Here is a 23,003-nt window from a genome sequence, read left to right as displayed (position 1 = left end):
GAGGGAGACACAGAATCTGAAACAGGCTCCAGGCTCTGAGCTGTCAGCACAGAGCCCGACGCGGGGCTCGAACTCACGGACCCCGAGATCGTGACCTGAGCCGAAGTCGGCTGCCTAACCGACTGAGCCACCCAGGCGCCCCGGAGAGGGAGAATCTTAAGTAGACTCCAAGCATGAGCCGGAATCAAGAGTCGGCTGCTTAATCAACTGAGCCACCCAGGTGTCCCCCCGCTAATTCTCTTTATTTCCCAGTATTTGCTATAAGTGGAGGAACAAGTAAACAAATATTAATGAAGGCTACTTGGAATATGTGGGATTGGAAATGAATATATATGTGAATATGTGAAAATATGTGAAGATTAAAATGAGTGCTTTGTAGGGGCTTCTAGGTGGCTCAGCCGGTTAAGCGTCCAATTCTTGGTTTCCGCTCAGGTCATGATCTCACAGTCTCCTGAGTACAAGCCCCACTTCGGACTCTGTGCTGACAACGGGGAGCCTGCTTAGGATTCTCTTTCCCTCTCTCTCTGCCCCTCCCCCACTTGCACTGTCTCTGTCTCAAAATAAATAAATAAACTTAAAAAAAATGAGTGCTTTGCTGGGGCGCCTGGGTGGCGCAGTCGGTTAAGCGTCCGACTTCAGCCAGGTCACGATCTCGCGGTCCGTGAGTTCGAAGCCCGCGTCAGGCTCTGGGCTGATGGCTCGGAGCCTGGAGCCTGTTTCCGATTCTGTGTCTCCCTCTCTCTCTGCCCCTCCCCCGTTCATGCTCTGTGTCTCTCTGTCCCAAAAATAAATTAAAAAACGATGAAAAAAATAAAAAATAAAAAAAAAATGAGTGCTTTGCAAACACGTGATCAGATTTTGGCAAAAGGTGAGAAGCACGTGGAAACTTGACTTTACAATTTGGGCTCTGCGTTGCTGTATAACCCATTTTACACATGCATGGTGACGCTGAAGGCAAAGACAATGCCTGGAGCAGACAAAGAAACAGCCTGGTGATAAAAGAGGAAGCATGCAAAATCTAGATGAGAACTGAACAAAACTGAGATGAAAGAAAGAATTTAGAAATATTGCCAAGAAAAAGCTGCTAATTTTCAGTAGCTTTTGCATAGAGTATTATTTCAGGATTTAAGTTTTGGGGAAAGGCCAGAACAAGCAATTTATCACTGGCATTGTGTAAAAGAGAGAAAGAAGGAGAAGGAAAATTAATAGAATTGAATGAGTTGGAAATTAACCAGAACAGGAGAGAAGAGGACTTAAAAAACTTCAAATCTTAGATGGTAGGAAAGAGTGGGAAACTTTAGGATCTGAGAACTAAAGCCTAAAAATATTATAGATGGTAGGAAAGAGTGGGAAACTTTAGGATCTGAGAACTAAAGCCTAAAAATATTATAGCGTAACAACAAGAAGGACAAAAAGCAGCAAAAAGAGGACAGAGTCATGAAGTAGAAAAACTATTGCTCATCAAGGAGTCCCAATGCATGGACACAATTGATCAGATTAATCTAGTAACATAGGATCAGAGAAAATAAAAGATAACTGTGTCAAAATGAAGAAGGGTGCTTCATAGGAGGATCAAATAACACACTTCGCTCTAGGCAGTAACCTCACAACAGCACGGATTTTGTTGGTATTTTAGCTAAGGCTTACCTTTATTTATTCTTTTTTTTTTTTTTTTTTTTTCCTTCTTGCAGATTTTAAACAAGTATGATTCCTGGATCTCCTTCCTCAGCAGTGTGAGATACTGGATGGCTTTTAACATAGAAAGGGCCTGCCAGTCTTATTTTGGGTGTGTCCAGTGCATCAGTGGGCCTCTGGGAATGTACAGAAACTCCTTGCTGCATGAATTTGTGGAAGACTGGTACAATCAGGAATTTATGGGCAGCCAATGTAGTTTTGGTGACGATCGGCATCTAACGAACCGAGTGCTGAGTCTGGGCTATGCAACAAAATACACGGCTCGATCCAAGTGCCTTACGGAGACACCTATAGAATATCTGAGATGGTTAAACCAGCAGACCCGTTGGAGTAAGTCCTACTTCCGAGAGTGGCTGTACAATGCGATGTGGTTTCATAAACATCACTTGTGGATGACCTATGAGGCAGTTATCACTGGATTCTTCCCTTTCTTCCTCATTGCCACAGTAATCCAGCTCTTCTACAGGGGAAAAATTTGGAACATCCTCCTCTTCTTGTTAACTGTCCAGTTAGTAGGTCTCATAAAGTCATCCTTTGCCAGCTGCCTTAGAGGAAATATTGTCATGGTCTTCATGTCCCTCTACTCAGTGTTATACATGTCAAGTTTACTTCCCGCCAAGATGTTTGCAATTGCCACGATAAACAAAGCTGGGTGGGGCACATCTGGAAGGAAAACCATTGTTGTTAATTTCATAGGACTCATTCCAGTATCAGTTTGGTTTACAATCCTCCTGGGCGGTGTGATTTTCACCATTTATAAGGAATCTAAGAAGCCATTCTCAGAATCCAAACAGACCGTTCTAATTGTTGGAACGTTGCTCTATGCATGCTATTGGGTCATGCTTTTGACGCTGTATGTGGTTCTCATCAATAAATGTGGCAGGAGGAAGAAGGGACAACAGTATGACATGGTGCTCGATGTATGATCTCACGTTGTTTGACGTTTGCAGTCACACACGCAGACACACACAAAACCTTAGTTCCTCTTGTGGCATCAGATAGTGCCACCAAAGGAGACATATCACTGCTGCTGGGACTTGAACAAAGACATTTCTATGGGTTTATTTTGATTCTGCCAAAGTAAAACAAGACATCAATGAGAAGAAACTCAGAGTTTAACCTGTTATTTCTATGAAAATGGGAAACATTCTTTGTTTATGCACTTTTTCCTTACTGTACATCCGCCTAACAGTGTTTGTCCTATATACCTCACTAGCCATGCTTTATGTGGGTTATCACGGAAGAAAAGGATTTTGGAAACTCAAGGAAAAGTTCTTTCAACGTATACAACCTAACTTATGGACTGTGTTGATAGCTAATTTTTTTTTTTTTTTTAGAAAGGATTTTCTGTTTAACTCTACCAAATGAAATGCCAAAGGAAATTTTAAAGGCCGTTGGCTGTGCTGTATTTTTATATAACTGTACTGTGTTTTAAAATTTTGTATGCCAATTTTTAAAGCAAATTTTGCATATTCTATATTTTACTTCTCTGCCAAAATACACCTGTTCTTTTTTATTATTTTTAAAATAGGTTCTGAAAAAATTCATACTTAAAAAAAAAATCTACCCAAAATGTGAAGCTTGGTTGACTGATGTTGTTCATGATAGAAAGAATAAAATATTTCTCTCTCTCTCTCTACCTTTTAAAATGGAATAGTTTCTTTCTGTGAAAAATATTTAAACTTTCAATATTTTAACTTCTTTTCATTTCTTTTAGAAAAGGCCAATATACCTGTCACACTTTGGAAGTAGAAATACGTACTTAGGTGTACAAAATAAAAGGAAAATCAGAAAATCAAGGCCAAAGGGGTAGAAAAGTGCAATTTTTCATAAGATTAAAAAAAAAAAAGGGAATGCTAGTCCTTGAAAGAAAACACTAGGCATCAGCACTGGACAAAACATGGGTATCAGAGATTAATAACCTTTGGGGTTTCTGGCAGTGTTTCCTCAGGCTGAGTACAATGGAAAGTGGAAAAAAATTATCTGTATTATTTGGACAAACAAATACAATGCAGTTCATCATTTTGTTCTGTGGCTTGAATTCACCAGATACTGTCCACATATTGAACATAATTTGCTGGTCTTTTTTTTTTTTTTTTTTTTTTTCCAGCTTACCAGTTCACTTTACATGTTACCATGAGGTTTACACTGGTGAGTTGGATACATTTTAATAAGTGTAAAGCCTATAGATATGAAAATTGACACATTTAAGTTCCTCTTCTACTTTCTAGGGAGGATTTTTTTTCTGAATTTATGCAGATAATTGCTTCATCTGTCTTGTTATTGGCCTACATAGGTATGTTTACATAGTAAAAATAATATCAAGGTTTAATAAGTGTATCAAGAATTGGCACATAAAAGAAATTGATGGACCAGGTACCCCTAACCCGGCTAATTTAGCTACTCCAAGGGCCTCAGTTACCCAGTTTGACATTTGACATGACCCATCTTGCCTTGTAGCTGGTGCTGTGTAGACCTGTGTTAAACACAATCGAACACACGAGTCGTCGCATAGAAAATGTTGTGATGAGGCAGAGTGCGAATGTGGCAAAGGGTTCAGCTATGTGCCTCTGGCATTCTGCTTCCTTTCCGTGCAGATGCCTACGTTCCATCTGTCCTGCTTAAGAAAAAGCTGCACGTTCTACCTTCGGAGTACAAAAGGTACATACCATTCTGCAACTCAAACTCACTGATGGGAGAGTTGGTGGGGAAAAAACACAGCATGCCAATAAATGAAACTAAAACTTGAGTTTGCCTTTTTAACTATTTATGTTCTAAGTTAAGCTTTGATAACTTTCAAATGTCAAATTCTCTCATTCTTATAAAAGATTGAATTAATTGCCTGTATTTATTGTAGCAATTATTCAATGTATTTCCAGTATAGGATGTATAGTATAATTGATTTTTTGTAAATAAAATATTTTTGATAAGAATATTGCCTTTTTTTCTAAGGGAAGGGGAAATTTCAAATGAAACAAAACCTCTGTTTTCCTGATGGTAGTGGAATAGATTTAAGAATGGGGTATATAGAAAAGAAACAAACATAGTTGGTAAAAGGTAATAGAAATCATTTCATGTTACTAATGATGAAGCAGAAATCCCTCAAATTAGTGTGGTTTGGAAATCTGGAAAACAGAGGAGCAAGAGAGAGAGAGATTCAGTTAATATAATCTTGCCTTTAATCTTATATTTCCCTTGGAAGCATCCCAAATTTAGACAAAAATTATTTTATTATAATAATTTATCATAGTGGAGAAAACACAGATTTTCGGAAAGTTCATAAGCAACTTTATTATTATAAATAATAACAAAATCTTAAAAATAACTTGAACTCCAATAGAGGGCAATAATTAAATGAATTATCGCATTTTCAAACAATGTAACATTATTGCCCATTAAAATGTTTTCAGAGAACATGAGGATATTGGAAAAATGTTACATTAAAATTTTATAACCATTTTGTACAGTAACATCTCAAATTTGTAAAAAGAAACATGTTTAAATATCATCTCTACTATTGGGAATATCACAGGTTTCTATACTGTATACATTTTTGTATTTTCCAAATACCATGATCCTGTATTGTTTTTATAATCAGAAAAAGGACAATAAATATTGCTTTTATTAAAAAAGTGGGTCGGGGCATCTAATAGCATTTCCTGGTTTGAGGAACTCTGATGCTAATCCATTTTACCACTCATCCCTCAAATTCATCTTGCTTCCTGATTTTCTTTTTATTATTTAGTTCCTGAGAATCTCTCATTACTTCGGCACAGTTACATTATACACACACACACGCGCACACACACACACACAATATAAAACAACGTTAAGCCACTGACCATTATTGCCACTCCAGTGATGGTTCTAATCTCAGTGATCAGTGATTCACTGATAAAGTCACTTGGTGCTCTGTTAGAGGCTGGCAAAGTTAACATAACGAGCCAGTATACAGGGTAGCCTTTTCTGGCTGTGTGGCCTGTCATGTGACCACTCTTCTCTTCTTTTGGACTACAAAAGCATCCATAGGCAATATGCCAACCAATGCGTGTGGCCAGCTTCCAATAACACATTATGGACACTGACATTTGAATTTATAATTTGCATGCATTTTGAAGTATTCTTTTGAATATTTTTTAGTCATTTAAATATCTTAAAACTATTCCTAGTTTACCAGCATTACTAAAACAGGCAACGAGCCAGATCTGGCCTGCCGGCCATGGTTTAAAGACGCTTATTAGTCTATAGGAATCTACTGACTCATCTGTACCATTAAATACACCAACACCTAAGTTTTGAGCACATACCATGCATCAGGTACTGCCAGAGCACATTGTATAGACGGGCTGTTTTAGCTCTATCAGTCTGAAGGGGTTCCACTATTTTTGCCACTTACAGGTGAGGAATTTGAGGCTTAGAGTTGATATCTTGAGACCATAAAGCTATTAAATTGTGATGGTGGAATTTAGGTCCAGGCATTCTGGTGTCAGAATTACCTTTTAAACAGTTTATACTCAGTGTGCCATCCGTGGTCCAGCAGCACAAGCAGCGCCTGGAATTTGGTTAGAAATGAAAATGCATGGAGCTCCCGGGTGGCTAAGTCTGTTAAGTGCATAACTCTTGATTTTGGCTCAGGTCATGATCTTATGGTTTGTGAGATGAAGCACTGTACTGGTCTCTGTGCTGGGCGTGGAGCCTGCTTAAGATTCTCTCTCTCCTCCCTCTCCCCCTTCCCCTGCTTGTGCACACACTCTCTCTCCCTCAAAATAGATAAATAAACTTTAGGGGGAAAAAAAAAGAAATGCAAATGCGTGCCCTGCCCCAGACCCATTGAATCAAAATCTTGGGCTGGGCCCCAGAACCTGCTTAATAAGATTCCTAGATGCGGGCACCTGGGTGGCTGAGTTGGTTAAGCGTCCAGCTCTTGGTTTTGGCTCAGGTCATGATCTCACGGCTTTGTGGGTTCAAGCCCTGCTTCGGTTTTCTTTCTCCCTCTCTCTGCCCTCCACCACTCGCACTGTCTGTCTCTCTCAAACTAAATAAATACACTTGAAAAAAATTTTTTATTGTTTATTGACTTTTAAGAGAGAGAGAGAGAGGGTTAGGGTTAGAGAGAGAGAGAGAGAGAGCATGAGTGGGAAGGGGGCAGAGAGACACACAGAATCCAAAGCAGGCTCCGGGCTCTGAGCTGTCAGCACAGAGCCCAATGCAGGGCTCCAACCCAAGAATGTGAGATCATGACCTAGCCAAAGTTGGATGCTTAACTGACTGAGCCACCCAGATGCCCCAATAAATAAATAAACTTAAACAAAAAAAAGATCTATAGATTATTTTACTCACATTAGAGTTTGAGAAGCATTGCTCTAATCTAGTGTATTGGTTTCCTCAGACTAAGTATCATCCCTATGATAACTATCATTTCAAATATTTGCATTTTCCTGTTGAGCTTTCTACATTTAGTATCAAATATGGATGTTGGCAGATACCTGGTTTTAGTGAAGTTTACTGAGCACCTCTTATGAGCCAGAAATCAAAATTTATACTCAAAGAGGTTATAATTGAGTAAGAAGGATATGATGATTACACAAACATTTGGTGCAAAATGGAATAATAAAGGTATAAAGAATGGCATGGGGATATAAAAAGAAGGAATGAAGTGAATGAATAGTTCTGTAAAGATAGGCTTCAATATAGTGTGGCACTGGGGTGATTCTTTAAGGATGTGTGGCTTTATGGGGACTGAAGACTTTCCAGATGAAAGGATGTGGTGTGATTTTGATATGTGTTCCTTTCCACAGAATTAACAAGTTTAATTAAGGTGTGGGCAGTATTTAACCAAGAGTTCAGATTTAGCTATAGAAAGAACATCTGACGGCAGATCATAGAAGACCATAACCCAACAGGGAGAAATACTAGGATGACGTGTTTGAATGTGATAGATCACGGTACCTGCGGATAATTTTGGATGGGGTTCTAACATTGCAAACTGAGCTACATGGTGGAGGTTTGGATTTGAATGTCCCGCATAAACAAGTATGATTTGGTTCCCGTGTGCTTATAATAAACTGGTATTGCTCTTCCAGGCACTTGGCTCCTTTCATCCTGTTCCCTGTAGGTCTCCCTCCAGGTACCCAAATACCACCTTCAGCTTCTTTTATATGCCGTATAACCAGCTGGTCATAACCATTTGATTCCCCCACCCCCACCCCGCCCTTGCCATGTCACTCAACTTCGTCTCTCACCCTACTTAAGACATTCTGTATATCTTGCCTGAACTGTTAAAAACACTTCCTGACTACCTCTTTTCCTCATTTCTGTTTCATCCAATGGAGTCTTTACATTTCTGTCAAACTTCTCCTTCTAAGACCTAACTCTGAATAAAAGGTTTAATTTCATCTCATTGTCAGCAAGATAAAAGCATTACATCTTTACGAATGCAGTCAAGGCTAATGATCTGTTTATGTCCTCTCTTGCAGTCCATAATCCTACTATTTTTTGCGGTCCCATCACAGTAGTGTTGCTCCCTCGTTGTACACATGTTGCTCTTTACCTTAGTCAAGTTTCTTTATTGCAGACATTCTCAGAAACCTCAATGTGCTGATGAGTTTTATGAATCTGTAAGAGAGGCTCATCGCATAGAGAAGGTCCTACACTTAGATGACTATGGCATCCATTCCATGGCGATGTTGACTAACGTCTGGATTAACATTGTCGTCCTGCAGTATATAGTTTAGGTAACGCCAGTATATAATTCCTGACACCACAAGTTGGATTTCTGTTCTTTCAAGATCTAGAAAAAACATGCAAAGCTTAAAGCTCCTTATTTCTTGAGTAATCAGCTCCAGGTGTGGAGACATCAGGGGTTAAGGGGGAGAAGCCTTCAGGTTCATTATGGCTCAGCCTGTGGGCTACAGAAACAGGCTCTTCTCAAAAGAGTTCAACTCACCCACTTGCTGTCAGAAAGCTCTCCCTGCTCTGGCTTCAGCAAACCTAGGTGACATGTTTTTGCTCTGCTATTTAGGGCAACAAGAAGTTCAATCCTGATACGTTGGGGAGACATGCAATGAGTAGGGAGCCTATTCTCTGAAAGAATTTGGCATTGTATAGAGAACCGACTGAAAAGAGGCACAATTACTTTACAAGCCAAAGGGAAGGTTGCCTTTTATCTTGGATTGAGTTGGTTGTTGGGAGGCAAAATCAAACACATTCATCTCTTAACCAGGTCAGGATAGAGTCACAGTTATACATGTTTACTCAGAAGGAACAGAGGCATGTCACGTAGGGACACATCCCGCTTTTCTAGAAAACACGTGATGTGTCTCTTCAAGTAAGACAAAAAAATAAAATAAAATAAATGAAAGTTTTAAGGACATAAAAATCTTGTAAAAAAAGGATCTCTGGGATCAAAATTGAGCGGCTGTTTAAGTGAAGCTCTCAGTATAGTCACAAAAGGAAACTTGAGGTTCATTCAGTCCAATTCAGTTGCCTCAAATCTTTGGTGGAACGAGGCAAGGACCTAAAGAAAGAGAGGGAGAGTGAAGGCTCCTTATCTCAAAGGAATCAAACTGCAATCCAGTTATTTTAGCACTTTGCTCAAGGTTGCACATCTGGCTACAAATCTGGGTTTCTTTTATCCAGATGTTTTGGCCTGCTTTATACTGCAGAAAACCTCAAATTAGCGATTTCTGGGCAGCTACCCTACTCTTACATCTGACATTTTGAGGCTATTCTTAAATCCATTCCCCTCAAAAGGGGTTGTAAATTATAAGCTTTGATATTTGGATTTTAAATAAAAACCCACCCTGGGAAGTCTACAATACCTGAAATTTTCAGCACTGTTAAGAAATATCTTGACATGTCAAAAATGGATATTCCAAAGTTCTTGCCCTAAAACAAATTGTTGCCATATTTCCCACTTTGGAAGTGCATAAGGCCAGAACAAGTGTGGAGGTCTGACTTATTTTGTATTTGGGCTTTGGTTGCAGATTGACTTAAACTTGAGAAAATTATCCCACTTCTTATTTTCCTCATCTGAATAATGGGGGTGACACATCTCAAAGTTACCGTGTCAAGACAGCCCATGAAAAGTACCCTAGGAAAGAAAGTTGCCACAGAATGGAAGTTTAGTAAAATTTTCTTTTCTTTTCCCCCTCCTTCCTAAGCAACTAACTTTAATGCAACTAAAGCAATGCTCCTTTTCTTAATTTGTTTCCTTCGCTTGTTCCCTACTTTCTTCTTAAAATTTCTTTTTTTTTATTTATTTTTTTTATTTAAAAAAAAAAAATTTTTAACGTTTATTTATTTTTGAGACAGAGAAAGATAGAGCATGAACGGGGGAGGGTCAGAGAGAGAGGGAGACACAGAATCTGAAATAGGCTCCAGGCTCTGAGCTGTCAGCACAGAGCCCGACGCGGGGCTCGAACTCACGGACCACGAGATCATGACCTGAGCCGAAGTCGGCCGCCTGACTGAGCCACCCAGGCGCCCCTCTTCTTAAAATTTCTTTACGCAGCAAACCACTGAACCAAGGGCTGGGACGTTTAGCTCAAATACCAAGGAATTTTTCTTCTCAGGGATGCATTTTATCTTTATTTTGTTTCCAGGTTCATAATTCACGATGGTACAAATTGAGTATCACATGATGAGGCAGCATCAGCTTCTCCGGGCCCGGGAACTTAACAGATACGATGCACTTTAAATTCTGTTTGTGTCTCTTTCACAGTTGGTGTTTTTAATTTTTAATTTTATTATTTTTTTATTTTTAAAATATTTTTATTACTTTTTTCATGTTTATTTATTCATTTTTTAATTTATTTTGAGAGCTGCAGCCACAAGCAGGGCAGGGGCAGAGAGAGAGAGAGAGAGAGAGAGAGAGAGAGAGGATCCTAAGCTGTCAGCACAGAGCCCGATGCCCAGCTCTTTTTTTAGACCTTGACCTGAAGTGTAAGACCCTCAGAGCAAATGCCTCATGTGTGGCCAGTACACAATTCATTCTCCCTGTGAGAGGGTGAGTTGAAACTTTTCTGGTACCACTGAAATGGGATTGGGCATCCGTTTCTGGACCTGCCATGATTTCAATCTTGCAAAAGCCACCAATTCCACTGGTTGTGTCCTTCAACGTACCTCAAATGTGCATTTTAATTTTTTTTTTTTTTCCAACGTTTATTTATTTTGGGACAGAGAGAGACAGAGCATGAACGGGGGAGGGGCAGAGAGAGAGGGAGACACAGAATCGGAAACAGGCTCCAGGCTCCGAGCCATCAGCCCAGAGCCTGACACGGGGCTCGAACTCACGGACCGCGAGATCGTGACCTGGCTGAAGTCGGACGCTTAACCGACTGCGCCACCCAGGCGCCCCTCAAATGTGCATTTTAAATCACCCAATTGTTGGTTTCTATATGCCCTTAAGAGTTCTTCTGGGAATAGGTGGCCTTCTTTTCCTGTAGACACAGAGCAGGTGAACTGCTATAATTGCCTAGTATGTTCTGACTTTGAGAAGAGCACTCAATACGATTTTGTGTCTGACAAAATAAATATTTTGAAATGTCTAGAACAGGGTAGATGAGAAGTAGGAAGAGCATGGCGTTGGCATCAGATGAATTTGAGTCCTGCCTCCACCATGTTCCGGTTGACTCTTAGTGAAAACCCCAGTTTTTATCATTTGTAAAAGTATAACTCCCCTGCCACAAACCTTATAAGGCTGCTATTGGGGTCGATACAAATAATGGAAGGGAAAGGCCATCGGAAATTCAGAAAAATCCTTCAGATTTGAGTTCCTGTTGTTAGTTCTGAGCGTCAAGAGGCATTCAGATTTTTACCGTGGCTGAAGTGAGATTAGGGCCCTTAGTCTTAATGGACACTTCCTATCATCCTTATTGCTACACCCTAGTTGCACCGCCATCATCTTGTGCCTGTTGTCACAGACATCCATCTGTCCTCCACTCTCGCTCCTTGTTATTTTTCCATGGAGCAGTCAGTGGGAGATCATGTCACGTGCCTGCTTAGAAGCCTTCAAATCCTTCAAATGTGTCTTCTTATCTCGAGATACTATGCTCCACAAGGTCCTTCGTGATTTGCCTTCTGTTTCCATGACCTACTGTTGAATTCCCGTCTTTCTTCCTTATTGTACAACGCACTGGAACTCTTTCTGTTCCTCAACCGAGACAAGCTTGTTTCCACTTCAAGATCGCTACCTGTTACTATTTATTTTGCCTAAGAACTTAGCATGCTTGGTTTCTTCTTATTTAGGTCACCTCCTCAGAGAGGCCTTATTTGATTCTGCTCCCTAAAGTGACAACTCCATTCCTAGTCACTTTCTAACACATCATCCTGTGATTTTCCTCAACACTTTTACCATTAATGGAAACTAAAATATTTATCGATTTGTTTACTTGACTGTTGTCTCTCAGCTCCTAGAATAAAACCCAGAGAGCAGGGGTAGAGTCTGTAGAGCCTAGAACGGTGCTGGACAGATAGAAAGTGCCCAGTGAATACTGCTAAGTACATACAGGTATAAAATAATGGTGCTAAATGCTCAACTTTCATAAATCTTGTACCTGCTTGCTCCAAATTGAAGCATAGAACAGGTAACAGAGGACATCAAGGGTATAAAGAATGGCTCATTTGTTATTCAAATATAAAAAGGGATTTTCCTCTTCTCTGCTGTTCATTTCCATGAAGCAAGAACTTACCCCACATGTTAGACCCAAGGAAATACTTGAAACTGTGTGGCTTGGTTATATACAGACTGCGGATCTAAATTTTTTTTTCCATGTTTTAATCAATATTGCATAGATGTGGATTTAAGCACACAAAGAGGGTTTTATGTTTTTTACTATCTTTGATAGCTGACAACCTTCTTTTTATCTCTGAGTATCTGGAGAAGATAACTTTAAAAAGAGAAATATGCTACTTCTGTGTGCATTGATGACCACAGCTATTGCTTGCCTAATTTTCAACTCCACCCAGGAGAAGTCCCACCCAGTCTTGCCAAGAATCTAGGAACTGGATGGTTATTTGGAACCGGTACTAGTTTTCCCCAAGTATATTTTTGGCAGAAGACACAGCTAGAGATTAAGGAGTGTGAAGAGGGCTGAAAGCTTCCATTGACCTTCTGGGGCCTTGATTAAGGCTGCTTATGTTGCCGTGACTCCATCAGATGGCCACCTTCCAAACTGTTCAAAACATTACTTCTGGGCATATAGAGCTGATATCTCAGTGCAGGGATAGAAGCCCAGCCTGGACAAGGTCCAGCTAAGAAAGCATCTCCATTGGAATACTATCTGGCAAGGGACAAATCCAATGATGCCATAGGCATTATCTGCCTTCCCTTTCCATGCTTGAATCATTTCCTTCATAGACCAGATAACGAGCAGTCTACAGATATATAACTGGGTGAGAATCTGTATATAAACATTGAACTATTTCTTCAGAGTTGATCTTGTCCAGCTGAACTTCTGGAGTCAAATATGGGCCCCAGCTATAATCTCATTGTCTCTTTCTACCATCATGAATGAGAACATGTATGGACCAGTGTCTTTGTCTTATTTCGTTTAGTCTAAACTCACTGATAAATTCTTTTTTTCCTGTTTAAACTAAGTTGACAGATGTAAATCTTACGGTGGATGGAGGCTTTGGTTGGGGGTAAAAATTAGTAGACAATCACTTTAATTCAACTGATTCCTATTCATGACTATTTCGCCAGTCCTGATTAGTTCACTCGACTTGTCACGTCATCCTGGGAAGTAACAACCTCTGTGAAGCCTTTTGGTAGTCGCTAAACTCCATCTGGGAGTCAGTGACTCCATCTTTTATTTCCAAATGGCACTTGTATTTTCCAGGAATAATGCCCTTAATATAAAATACTATATTTAATGATTTAAAAGTTTCTGTCTACTTTCTAACAGGCCGTGATATGCCCAAGGAGAAGGGCTGTATCTTACTCATCTTTTTCAAAAATATTTTTTAATGTTTCTTTATTTTTGAGAGAGAGAGAGAGAACGAATGGAGGAGGGGCAGAGAGAGAGGGAGACACAGAATCTGAAGCAGCTCCAGGCTCTGAGCTGTCAGCACAGAGCCTGACACGGGACTCGAACTCAGGAACAGCAAGATCATGACCTGAGCCAAAGTCAGACATTTAACCTGCTGAGCCTCCCAAGTGACCCTCTTACTCATCTTTGTAAACATATCTTACCTCCATGAAATGCTTATTGACTGAAGACTTTGTATTTGCTGATCATGTGAGTAAATAAGTCATCAAGTGAGTACATAAGAGTTATTTATCTTAATTTAGCAAAAAATACAGAATCCTTAAGTCAATGACAAGTAAATTTTGGTTGAGAGCCTGCCAAATGACAAGCAGTGTTGAATAAACGATTTCATAACACTGAACAAGCCTATAAATTAAACATTAATATCCTCCCCCGCCTTTTTTTTTAGTAAAAAAGGTGTCATGAAACATAGGGTTGAGGGAGTGAATGCCAAATTCAAGATATCAAAGCCAGGAAAGTCTCTCACTTAAAATAAATTTGTTCACCAAGTGGCCAAAATTGTGTTTTACTGAATTTAATTAATTAATAGAAATCAAGCTAAGTGGCATCAACAGAGATATCCCTCAGAATAATGACATTTGCTATTCATCTTCCATAATAACCCCATTGTATAGATGAAGAAATTGGGGACTCAGCAACATAAAAAAATTACTAAAGTCTATAACGAGGCAGCATTAATTCAAAACAGATTTATTTCCTTCAAGTCTGATGCTCTTTCCAATTTCTCATAACTTCCTTACAATTGTTTTCTTCTATAAATTCTAATAGTATTACATTAAATCATATCTCAATAAACACATTTTTATGGGGTGTTAAAATAATGGAGTCCATTTATGTTACTCTGATTACCAAAAAACAAAGATATGTGTTTATCTAACAATATGCAGCTTAGAGAATCTAAAAGGTTGATGCATCTAAAATTGGAGTGGTTAAAAGCATAGGTTTTGGACTAATTTGGGGCCAAAGGTGTCAATTAGAATCCCAGCTCTGCTATTCATAAGATGGGTGACACTGAGTAGGTCACACAGACTCAATGAGGCTAAATTTCCTCCTTTTTAAATAATCTTTTTCTTGATTGCAATGGAACAAGACTGGCTAATTAAAGCAGAGAAGGAATGTGCTGGAGTTGCTAATGAGGAAAGACCAGAGAACCAGGTAAAGAGGGTGGAGACATTAAAGGAGAATTCTCATCCTGATTCTTTTTTTTTTTTTTTTTAATTTTTTTTAACGTTTATTTACTTTTGAGACAGAGAAAGACAGAGCATGAACGGGGGAGGGTCAGAGAGAGAAGGAGACACAGAATCTGAAACAGGCTCCAGGCTCTGAGCAGTCAGCACAGAGCCCGATGCGGGGCTCGAACTCACTGACCGTGAGATCATGACCTGAGCCGAAGTCGGCCACCCAACCGACTGAGCCACCCAGGCGCCCCTCTCATCCTGATTCTTAACTCTTTTCCATGCCCACCTCCCACAAGGAATGACCTTCAGCCCACTTTCTTTAAATTATCACAAGGGAGATTCTGATTGGTCCATGAGTTTATTCTGATAGGTCACATGACTACTCCTTGGCTGAAATTGTGCAGAGCTCTTCAATAGCCATTGCCATCAATTCTGTACACAATATAAAGGAGGTAATTCTCCAAAAGGTAGCACAAATCCTCTTATCAAAAACAAAACAAAACAAAACAAAAACAAAAAAACCCCACACAAGCAAAAAAAACCCCAAAAAACCCAGGAGTCCCCAAAACAACAGACATCTAAGGAACTCCTTCATAGGGTTACTGTGAAGGTGGCAATCAGAGGGCAGGAAATCAAAGAAGAGTAAGAGAAAGGAAGAGATCTTTGGTCTTCAAGTCCCAGATTGCTTGATTAATACCCATATTAATGATCAGGGTTTTATGATTTTACGATTAATTTTAGATATTTTAGAATTTTAAAAATGTCCTATGAAATTGATCATTAGTTGAGGAATCAGGAAGAATTGCAAGAGCTTTGATTTTCCTGCTATATTTCTATAGTTAAAATACTTCCTCCATGAGGTTAAGGAAGCTCCTTTGTGGAAGGGAGATACTAAAATATCAATCAGAAACGTGATTTCAGGTCAAAAGAAACTTTGGACACAATCGGGTTTATCTACATCAGAGAGAAAAGCTAAAAGCTCAGAAGAGAAAAGGGGTTGGCAAAGCATATTTTGTAATCCTAGGTCTTTATCAGTTATACGGAGAACTAGAAACAAAAGGCCAGACCAATGAGGTCACCTATAAAATCCTTTTTTTTATACGTGTAATTCTTGAAGTTCATGTGCGCCTGGCTGTTTAGTGGGTCTGAGTCATGATTTGTACACCGTGAAGACGAGTTGTATGTCGGGGGGTCAGAACTCCAGAAGCAGTGGACAAACATTAACACTAAGCCAGGTCTCTGAATAAAAAGCCAAATGGTCTGGTCTACAAGCTGTGGAAAGGAAGTCAGTGAAAGTGATGGCGATCTGGTCTGAGGGAAAGACTAATGCTATCTGACTTACCCTTGGTAGACAGTGGTTTCATTTGTTCAGAGATCACTGCCTAGACAAAGGTCTCTTGAAGACACCTAATCTTCTGTCTTAATTTTTGAAAAAAAAAAAAAAAATATATATATATGGATCCATGTGCCATGCACATAGCTTTTTGGAGGTTTAGCAGAGGACATGGCATTCTGGAACGCTTAAGTACCCTGAGCTCTCTGTAACAAAGAGGAGGGTCCCTGGCAACCTGCCCCCATGACAAAGCTTGTGTTCAAACTTTAGGCTCCCCTAGGGTTGGCAATGATGGTTTTCATTTAGGCCTGGTTGGGCCCCCCAAGTAGAAGACTTGGAGACTAGTTCTGAATCAACTCTGTCATGCAGTTGCTTGGGGGTGCCAGATTTGAGAAGAAAAAAAAAAAGGCAAAACAAAAAACACTCTCGAAGTCCAGAAAAGTTTGGCTCAAGCGTTTGCATATAATAAAAAATAACAAAGAGGAAGAAAAGTGTGTTTGTTCTTATGAAATACGGAGTCAGTCCTTTTATGTCATCATCAAAAAGCAGTGTCAAACCTCAGTCACAGCTGCTGCTAAATGCATCGGAGAAAGACCCTGAAGGTGAGTGCTAGGGTGGGATTATGGGAATCCTTGCCTGACAAATCTGTGGATTTCGACAGCCCGGCTAATTACAGGGCAGGGCGGCCCAAACACTGGCTCTGACAGAGAGACTGGGTTCCACACTCAGGGTAGTAACTTAAGCCACCCTGGGTGTCCAACCTCTGCTCTCAATCTACCCTCAGAACAGGCTGTCCTCAGGCTTAGTCTACAGAACTCCAGAGGACAGAGAAGGCAAAGAGGAATTTTTGCGTGCCCTTTAAAACTCCAGCTGAGTTCAGACTTCAAACAGCAAATGAGAGATTCCCATATCCCTGCTCTTGACTTTTCCCGTAATCCAATCTCCAGGATTTGAAGGGTTTTAAATCAGGGCGTCTCCACCCTGTTTGGAGGGTGTCATGGGAATCTCCAAACAAAGTTGTATTTCGCTTTTACTCCAGCCTGTGGGAATGTGGTGTGAGCCTCTATCAGCTGTGCGAGTCCCCAGCCTTTGGGTTGCGATGGCACGGTGCCAGCTCTCTAATGGTTGCCGGCTTTAGTGATTAAACTCAATTTAGATGCGGAGTGTTGAGGTTTTGCGTGCAAGCTGCAGAATCCCATTGCCTATGGTCGGATTTCAGCGCCACTATTTAAAAATGGCATAAGCTCTGTCTAGTCAGTTAACCCCTGAGTCTGTTTCTCCTTCCAAAAGAAAGAGATAAGGAGAATAGCAAGCATTGGTTGAATTCTTACTCTGTGAAATATGCTCAGAACACTCTATGCTTTCAACTCATGTAATCTTCATAATCCTCCTATAAAGCAGGTACTCTTATCATAATTGTCACCCCCGTTTTGTTGAGCATCACAGGGCACAGAGTGATTAAATACCATGCCCTGGGTGCCAGGCTCGTTTTATTGAGCATCACAGGGCACAGAGTGATTAAATACCATGCCCTGGGTGCCAGGCTCGCACACAGCGGACAGGGATTTTGAACTCGGCAAGTTTAGCCCCAGTGACTCAGTGTCCACTTACTACGCTGCAGTGCCTCTCCAATGGTAGTGGGAAGGAAAAGTACCTAACTCAAAGTGTTCTGGTGACACTAAATGAGCTCTACATAAACAGGTTGTAGCACAGTGCCCTGGAGCACGGTAAACACTTAGTAAATATTAATCATTATTGATAATGGTGATGGCGGTGTGATGGTTATGAGAAGGCGATGATGCTAATAGTGATGGAGTTTGACAAAATGCACATCCATCCTTTTCAACATGTGTCGCCTTCTTGAGGACAGGAATCCAGGACAGTGGCGCTTCTCATCACCTTGAACTGATGGAAAGGGAGTGACGCTCCCATCTCTTTAGAAAGAAAGCCCTACCATCTTTATTTTACTTTTTTAAAGTCTATTTATTGAGAGAGAGACAGAGACAGAGAGATGGGGGAGGGGCAGAAAGAGAGGGAAAGAGAGAATCCCAAGCAGCCCCCATGCGCTGTCAGCTCAGAGCCGGATGCAGGCTCGAGCCGAGATCAAGAGTTGGACGCTTAACTGACTGAGCCACCCAGGAGCCCCAAAACCTACCCTCTTTAAATAAAATAAAAAAAATAAAGGGCTCCACTGTTCCTGGGTGACTGTGAAAGGGAAGGAAAAAAGAAAAAAAGGAAAAGAGTCAAAGCAAGGATTTCTCTGCCCTCCTTCCCCAAATCCGACTTATCCCTCAGGCCCTGCCCTAGGTGATTCCCACAACAAATTGTTTGGGTGCGCACTATTTTGCGATTCTACCGATTAAGACATTTGAGCATGAAACACAAAAGGGGCTAAGAAACCCGCTGAGACACCACAGCCGGAATCTCTGAGCCAGGGTTTCACCCAGGCCCGGGTGCCATGCTGCTGTCGCGGTCATCAGTCATCACTGTTTGTGGAAAATAATTGAAATAACCCTTAGAGCATCCCCAAGGTAACGCTCGTCTCTGACTCTTCCCAGCATTCTCTCATGTGATGAACACATATTGAGCGTCTCATCGATACGAAGGCTGGCTTCCACCACCTCCACGACAGGCCACTGGGCAAGTGTCTGGTCCCAGTTGGAAGCAGGGCTCCAGACCATTATAGCAGGAGGCAGCTGGCCAGGAAGATATTAAACAAGGACACAGACTCATAATTCCAAGCAGTTGGGAGTCTGTTGTTTTAAATACCCTGCAGCTCCTCTTCGGTTCTCTGGAGGCAAAAATAGCTCAGTTGCCAGGGAACCTATGTGTAGCGATAACTTCTCACTAAACAGATGTACAAATCTAAACTCTAAAAGATTGCTCTTTAAAGCTTCCACTGACGTTTGCACAATATAAGATGGGTTCATCATTAACATCATTAACATTGATTGTCATGTTGAAATACTATAAATTAAGAGAACACACCGATCACAAAAAATTAGGGACTAGATGCTGTCCCTATCAAGCTCATCTCAGAGTCATGGCCTCCCGTGTCCCTCCAGACACTGTAGTTGAACAGAGGTTGAGAAAGTGGTTTCTGAGAATTGCAAGGTAAATAAATCAGGTAAATCGATATGGTTAGTAGGATATGGTATAGTAAGGATAATATCTAGCCCAGGGAAGATTTTTTTTTTCTTCCATCTTAAACTGAGTCACTATTCTTAGAGTGACCTATGTATTCATTTCCTAAGGCTGCTGTACTCAGGTAGCAAAAGCTAAGCATCTCAGAACAACAGGAATGTATTCTCTCTTGGTTCTGAAGGCTAGAAGTCTGAAATCAAGGTGATGGCAGGATCATGTTCTCCCTAATGCCTGGGGAAAAGAATGCTTCTTGCCTCTTTCTAGCTTCTCACGGTTGCTGGCAATTCTCAGCATTCTTTGGCTTGTAGACTGCAATCTTGTCTCTGTTGTCACATGGCCCTCTTCCTCCTGTGTCCCTCTCCTTTTCTTTTTTAAAAAGTTTTTTTATTGATTTTGAGACAGAGACAGAGAGAGAGCTTGAGTTTGCGCCAGCGGAGGGAGGGGCAGTGCTTAACAAGCATTCGGTGAATGAATAAATGAATGCATTGACTTAGGTGATGTCTTTATCTCCATGCCCTCCCTTCCTGACTCCTCCACTTGCCTTGTCTGGGAGACCTTTCTTGATCCTTCCTACCACAATTTGTAACTTTTTCAAGACATCACTTTGTTTCCTGGAAAGGAGGAACTGTGTTCCCAACCTTCCAATTCTCCAAAATGCCGAACGGTGCTTTGTATGGAATAAGCACTGAATTGCTCAGTAAATATACATTAGATTGAATTAAATTAGTGCTACCTCTGTTTTCACTTTCTTGGTCAAGTCTGTCCCAAGCTTTGCTTCATACTCTACTACTGTCCCTTGTCCCACACTTCAAAGACCAAGGTTTTAGGACAGCTGTCCTAGTCCCTTTAGCGAGGTGATGAACAATCAGACATTTTGCCATATTTACTTCATCACTTTTTGCTGAAGTTTTAAAAAGAGATATCAGATATGATGATACTTTACCACTAAATACCTCAGTATGCATTTCTAAAAGGTAAGAACATGTTCTTTTGTAATGACAAGATTATTATCACACCCAATAAAATACTATAATTGTATCAATGTTATCCAATACCATCCTAGTTCATATTCTGCTTTCCCTAAGTATCTCAAAATGTGTTTCATGGTTGTTATATTCAAACTATGATCTAATCAGTTTCCATTTATTCCTTTTGACTGTTTGGTCTTTCAATTTAGACAATTGCTCTGTTTCCCTGCCTTCTTTTTTTCATAACATGATGTTAAATCTAGTTGATGGGTTTAGAGAGTTTATATTTCTGTTCATCTGTATGTTCAAAATTCATTCATAGTCAAAAGTTAAAAAAATTGAGTTCAAAATGGATCACAGATTTAAATTTAAAATATAAAACTGTAGGGGCGCCTGGGTGGCGCAGTCGGTTAAGCGTCCGACTTCAGCCAGGTCACGATCTCGCGGTCCGTGAGTTCGAGCCCCGCGTCAGGCTCTGGGCTGATGGCTCGGAGCCTGGAGCCTGTTTCCGATTCTGTGTCTCCCTCTCTCTCTGCCCCTCCCCCGTTCATGCTCTGTCTCTCTCTGTCCTAAAAATAAATAAACGTTGAAAAAAAAATTAAAAAAAAAAAAATATAAAACTGTATACTTTCATAAAATGACATAGAAAAAATCTTTGGGGCCTAGGTCTTGGTGAAAAATTTTTAGATATGACACTAAAATCTCCATTCTTAAAAAAAAAATTGGTAAATTGGATTTCATCAAAAGCAAAAAAAAAAATTGCTCTGGGAAAGATTCTATTAAGAGAATGACAAGACAAGCTAAGACAAGGAGATAATATTTGCAAACCTCTTATCTGACAAAGGGATATATAGAGAATACACAATACTCAACAGTAAGAAAGCAAACAATCTGAGTAGACAATGGGTACAAGTCATGAATAGAAGAGGACGTATTTCACCAAAAATAAGATTCAGATGACAAATAAGCCTATAAAAATTTGTTCAATATCACTTGCCATTAAGGAAGTGCATACTAAAACTGTCATGAAATATGACTACACACTCTTAAGAACTACAATCAAATAGTGACAATACCAAATACCCAAGAGGATACACAGAAACTGAATATCTCATACACCATTGGTGAGAACATGAAGTTGTAGAGTTACTTTGGAAAATCATTTGACAGTTTCCTAAAAATCGAAAACGAAAACTAAATATATATACTTGTCATACAACCAAGCAATCATAGTCTTGGACATTTATTGCAAAGAAATGAAAAATTATGTCTGCACAAAAACTGGTACATGAATGTTCATAGAAGCTTTATTCATGGTAGCCAAAAACTATAAACAACCCAAATGTCTTTCAATGGGTAAATGATTAAACAAACTGGTACGTCCATACTAAGTAATATTCAGCACAGAAAGACTAAACTATTGGTATACCCAACAACTTGGATGGATGTCAAGGGAATTATGCTGAGTTAAAAAAAAAAAAATCTTTAAAGGGTCATATACTATGTTATTCCATTTATATAACATTCTTTAAATGGCAAGATTATAGCAACAGAGTCCAAAGTAGTGGATGACAAGTGTAAGAAATGGTAGGGGGGTGTAACTAGAAGAGATCTTTGTGGTGATGAAATAGTTCAGTATCTTGGTTACATCTATCTACGCATGTATTAAATATGGTATAGAACTATATACGCACATTGTACCAAATATGATAACTTCCTGGTTATCATATTTCACTATGGTTATCTAAAATATAGCCACTGGGAAAACTGGGCCAAAGGTTCATGGGACTTGCCTGAACTATCCTTCAACATCCTGTGAATCTATGCTTTTTCAAAACAAAAAGTTCAAATTAATCCAAGAATCATAGGTTGTATTCCAGGCAATCTGATTGCGTCATCATCCCACCTTCTTATACTCGATTTAGCACCTCTTTTTCCTGACCTGTACCTCTCAGTCTAGCTTATCTCTTGGGTTCTCTTCTCTACAGTGTTTAACACGTGGCGATGCCCATGCCACATCACAGTGGCACTGTGGTTCTCAAATCAGAATTACGTAGGGGGCTTGTTAAAACAGATTCCAGGCTCCAGCCCCAAATATTCTGATTCAGGAAGTCTGGGAGATGCCAGTAATTGACATTTCTAACATAATCTTGGATGATGCTGATGGGGACTACACTTAGTACTACTGGCATAGTGTTTTGTATAAAGCTGATAGTCAAGAACCCTGCAACCTAGTCTCTACCCTGTATGACGTTCATCAAGACAACCTCTCAGAGCTTTGGTTTCTGAAAATGTGAGGTACTCAGCTTATGCAATTGTTGTGAAAGAGATAAGATATAACAAGCTACTGAAATAAGGGAAGTGAGGACTAAGGTCACAGAGGTAGCCAGGGGCACTCAGGTATAAGGAGTCAGGTGTTTGGGGTGCCTGGGTGGCTCAGTTAAGCGACTGACTCTTGGTTTCCACTCAGGTCATCATCTCATGGTTCGTGGGTTCGAGACCCACATAAGGCTCTGCAGCTGGCAGCACAGAGCCTGCCTAGGATTCTCTCTCTCTCTCTCTCTCTCTCTCTCTCTCTCTGCCCCTCCCCTGCTCACACTGTCTCTTTCTCAAAATAAATAAATCAACTTAAAAA

At 40.2% G+C, this 23,003-nt stretch overlaps 1 protein-coding gene across 1 annotated transcript in view; it reads left to right on the top strand.

The window, feature by feature from the left end:
- Positions 1–4,628, top strand: part of HAS2 (hyaluronan synthase 2) — a 29,817-nt gene extending 25,189 nt beyond the window's left edge. The window contains 1 exon segment of the mRNA XM_004000089.5: positions 1,692–4,628. Coding sequence (XP_004000138.1) covers positions 1,692–2,621 — 930 coding nt within the window. The 3' untranslated portion in view covers positions 2,622–4,628.
- The last annotated feature ends 18,375 nt before the right edge of the window (positions 4,629–23,003 follow it).

This window comes from Felis catus, chromosome F2 (assembly GCF_018350175.1).
Source record: "Felis catus isolate Fca126 chromosome F2, F.catus_Fca126_mat1.0, whole genome shotgun sequence".
NCBI classification, from domain to species: Eukaryota; Metazoa; Chordata; class Mammalia; order Carnivora; family Felidae; genus Felis; species Felis catus.
Note: the sequence above shows the minus strand (reverse complement) of the source record. Positions and strands in the feature narration are given on the sequence as shown.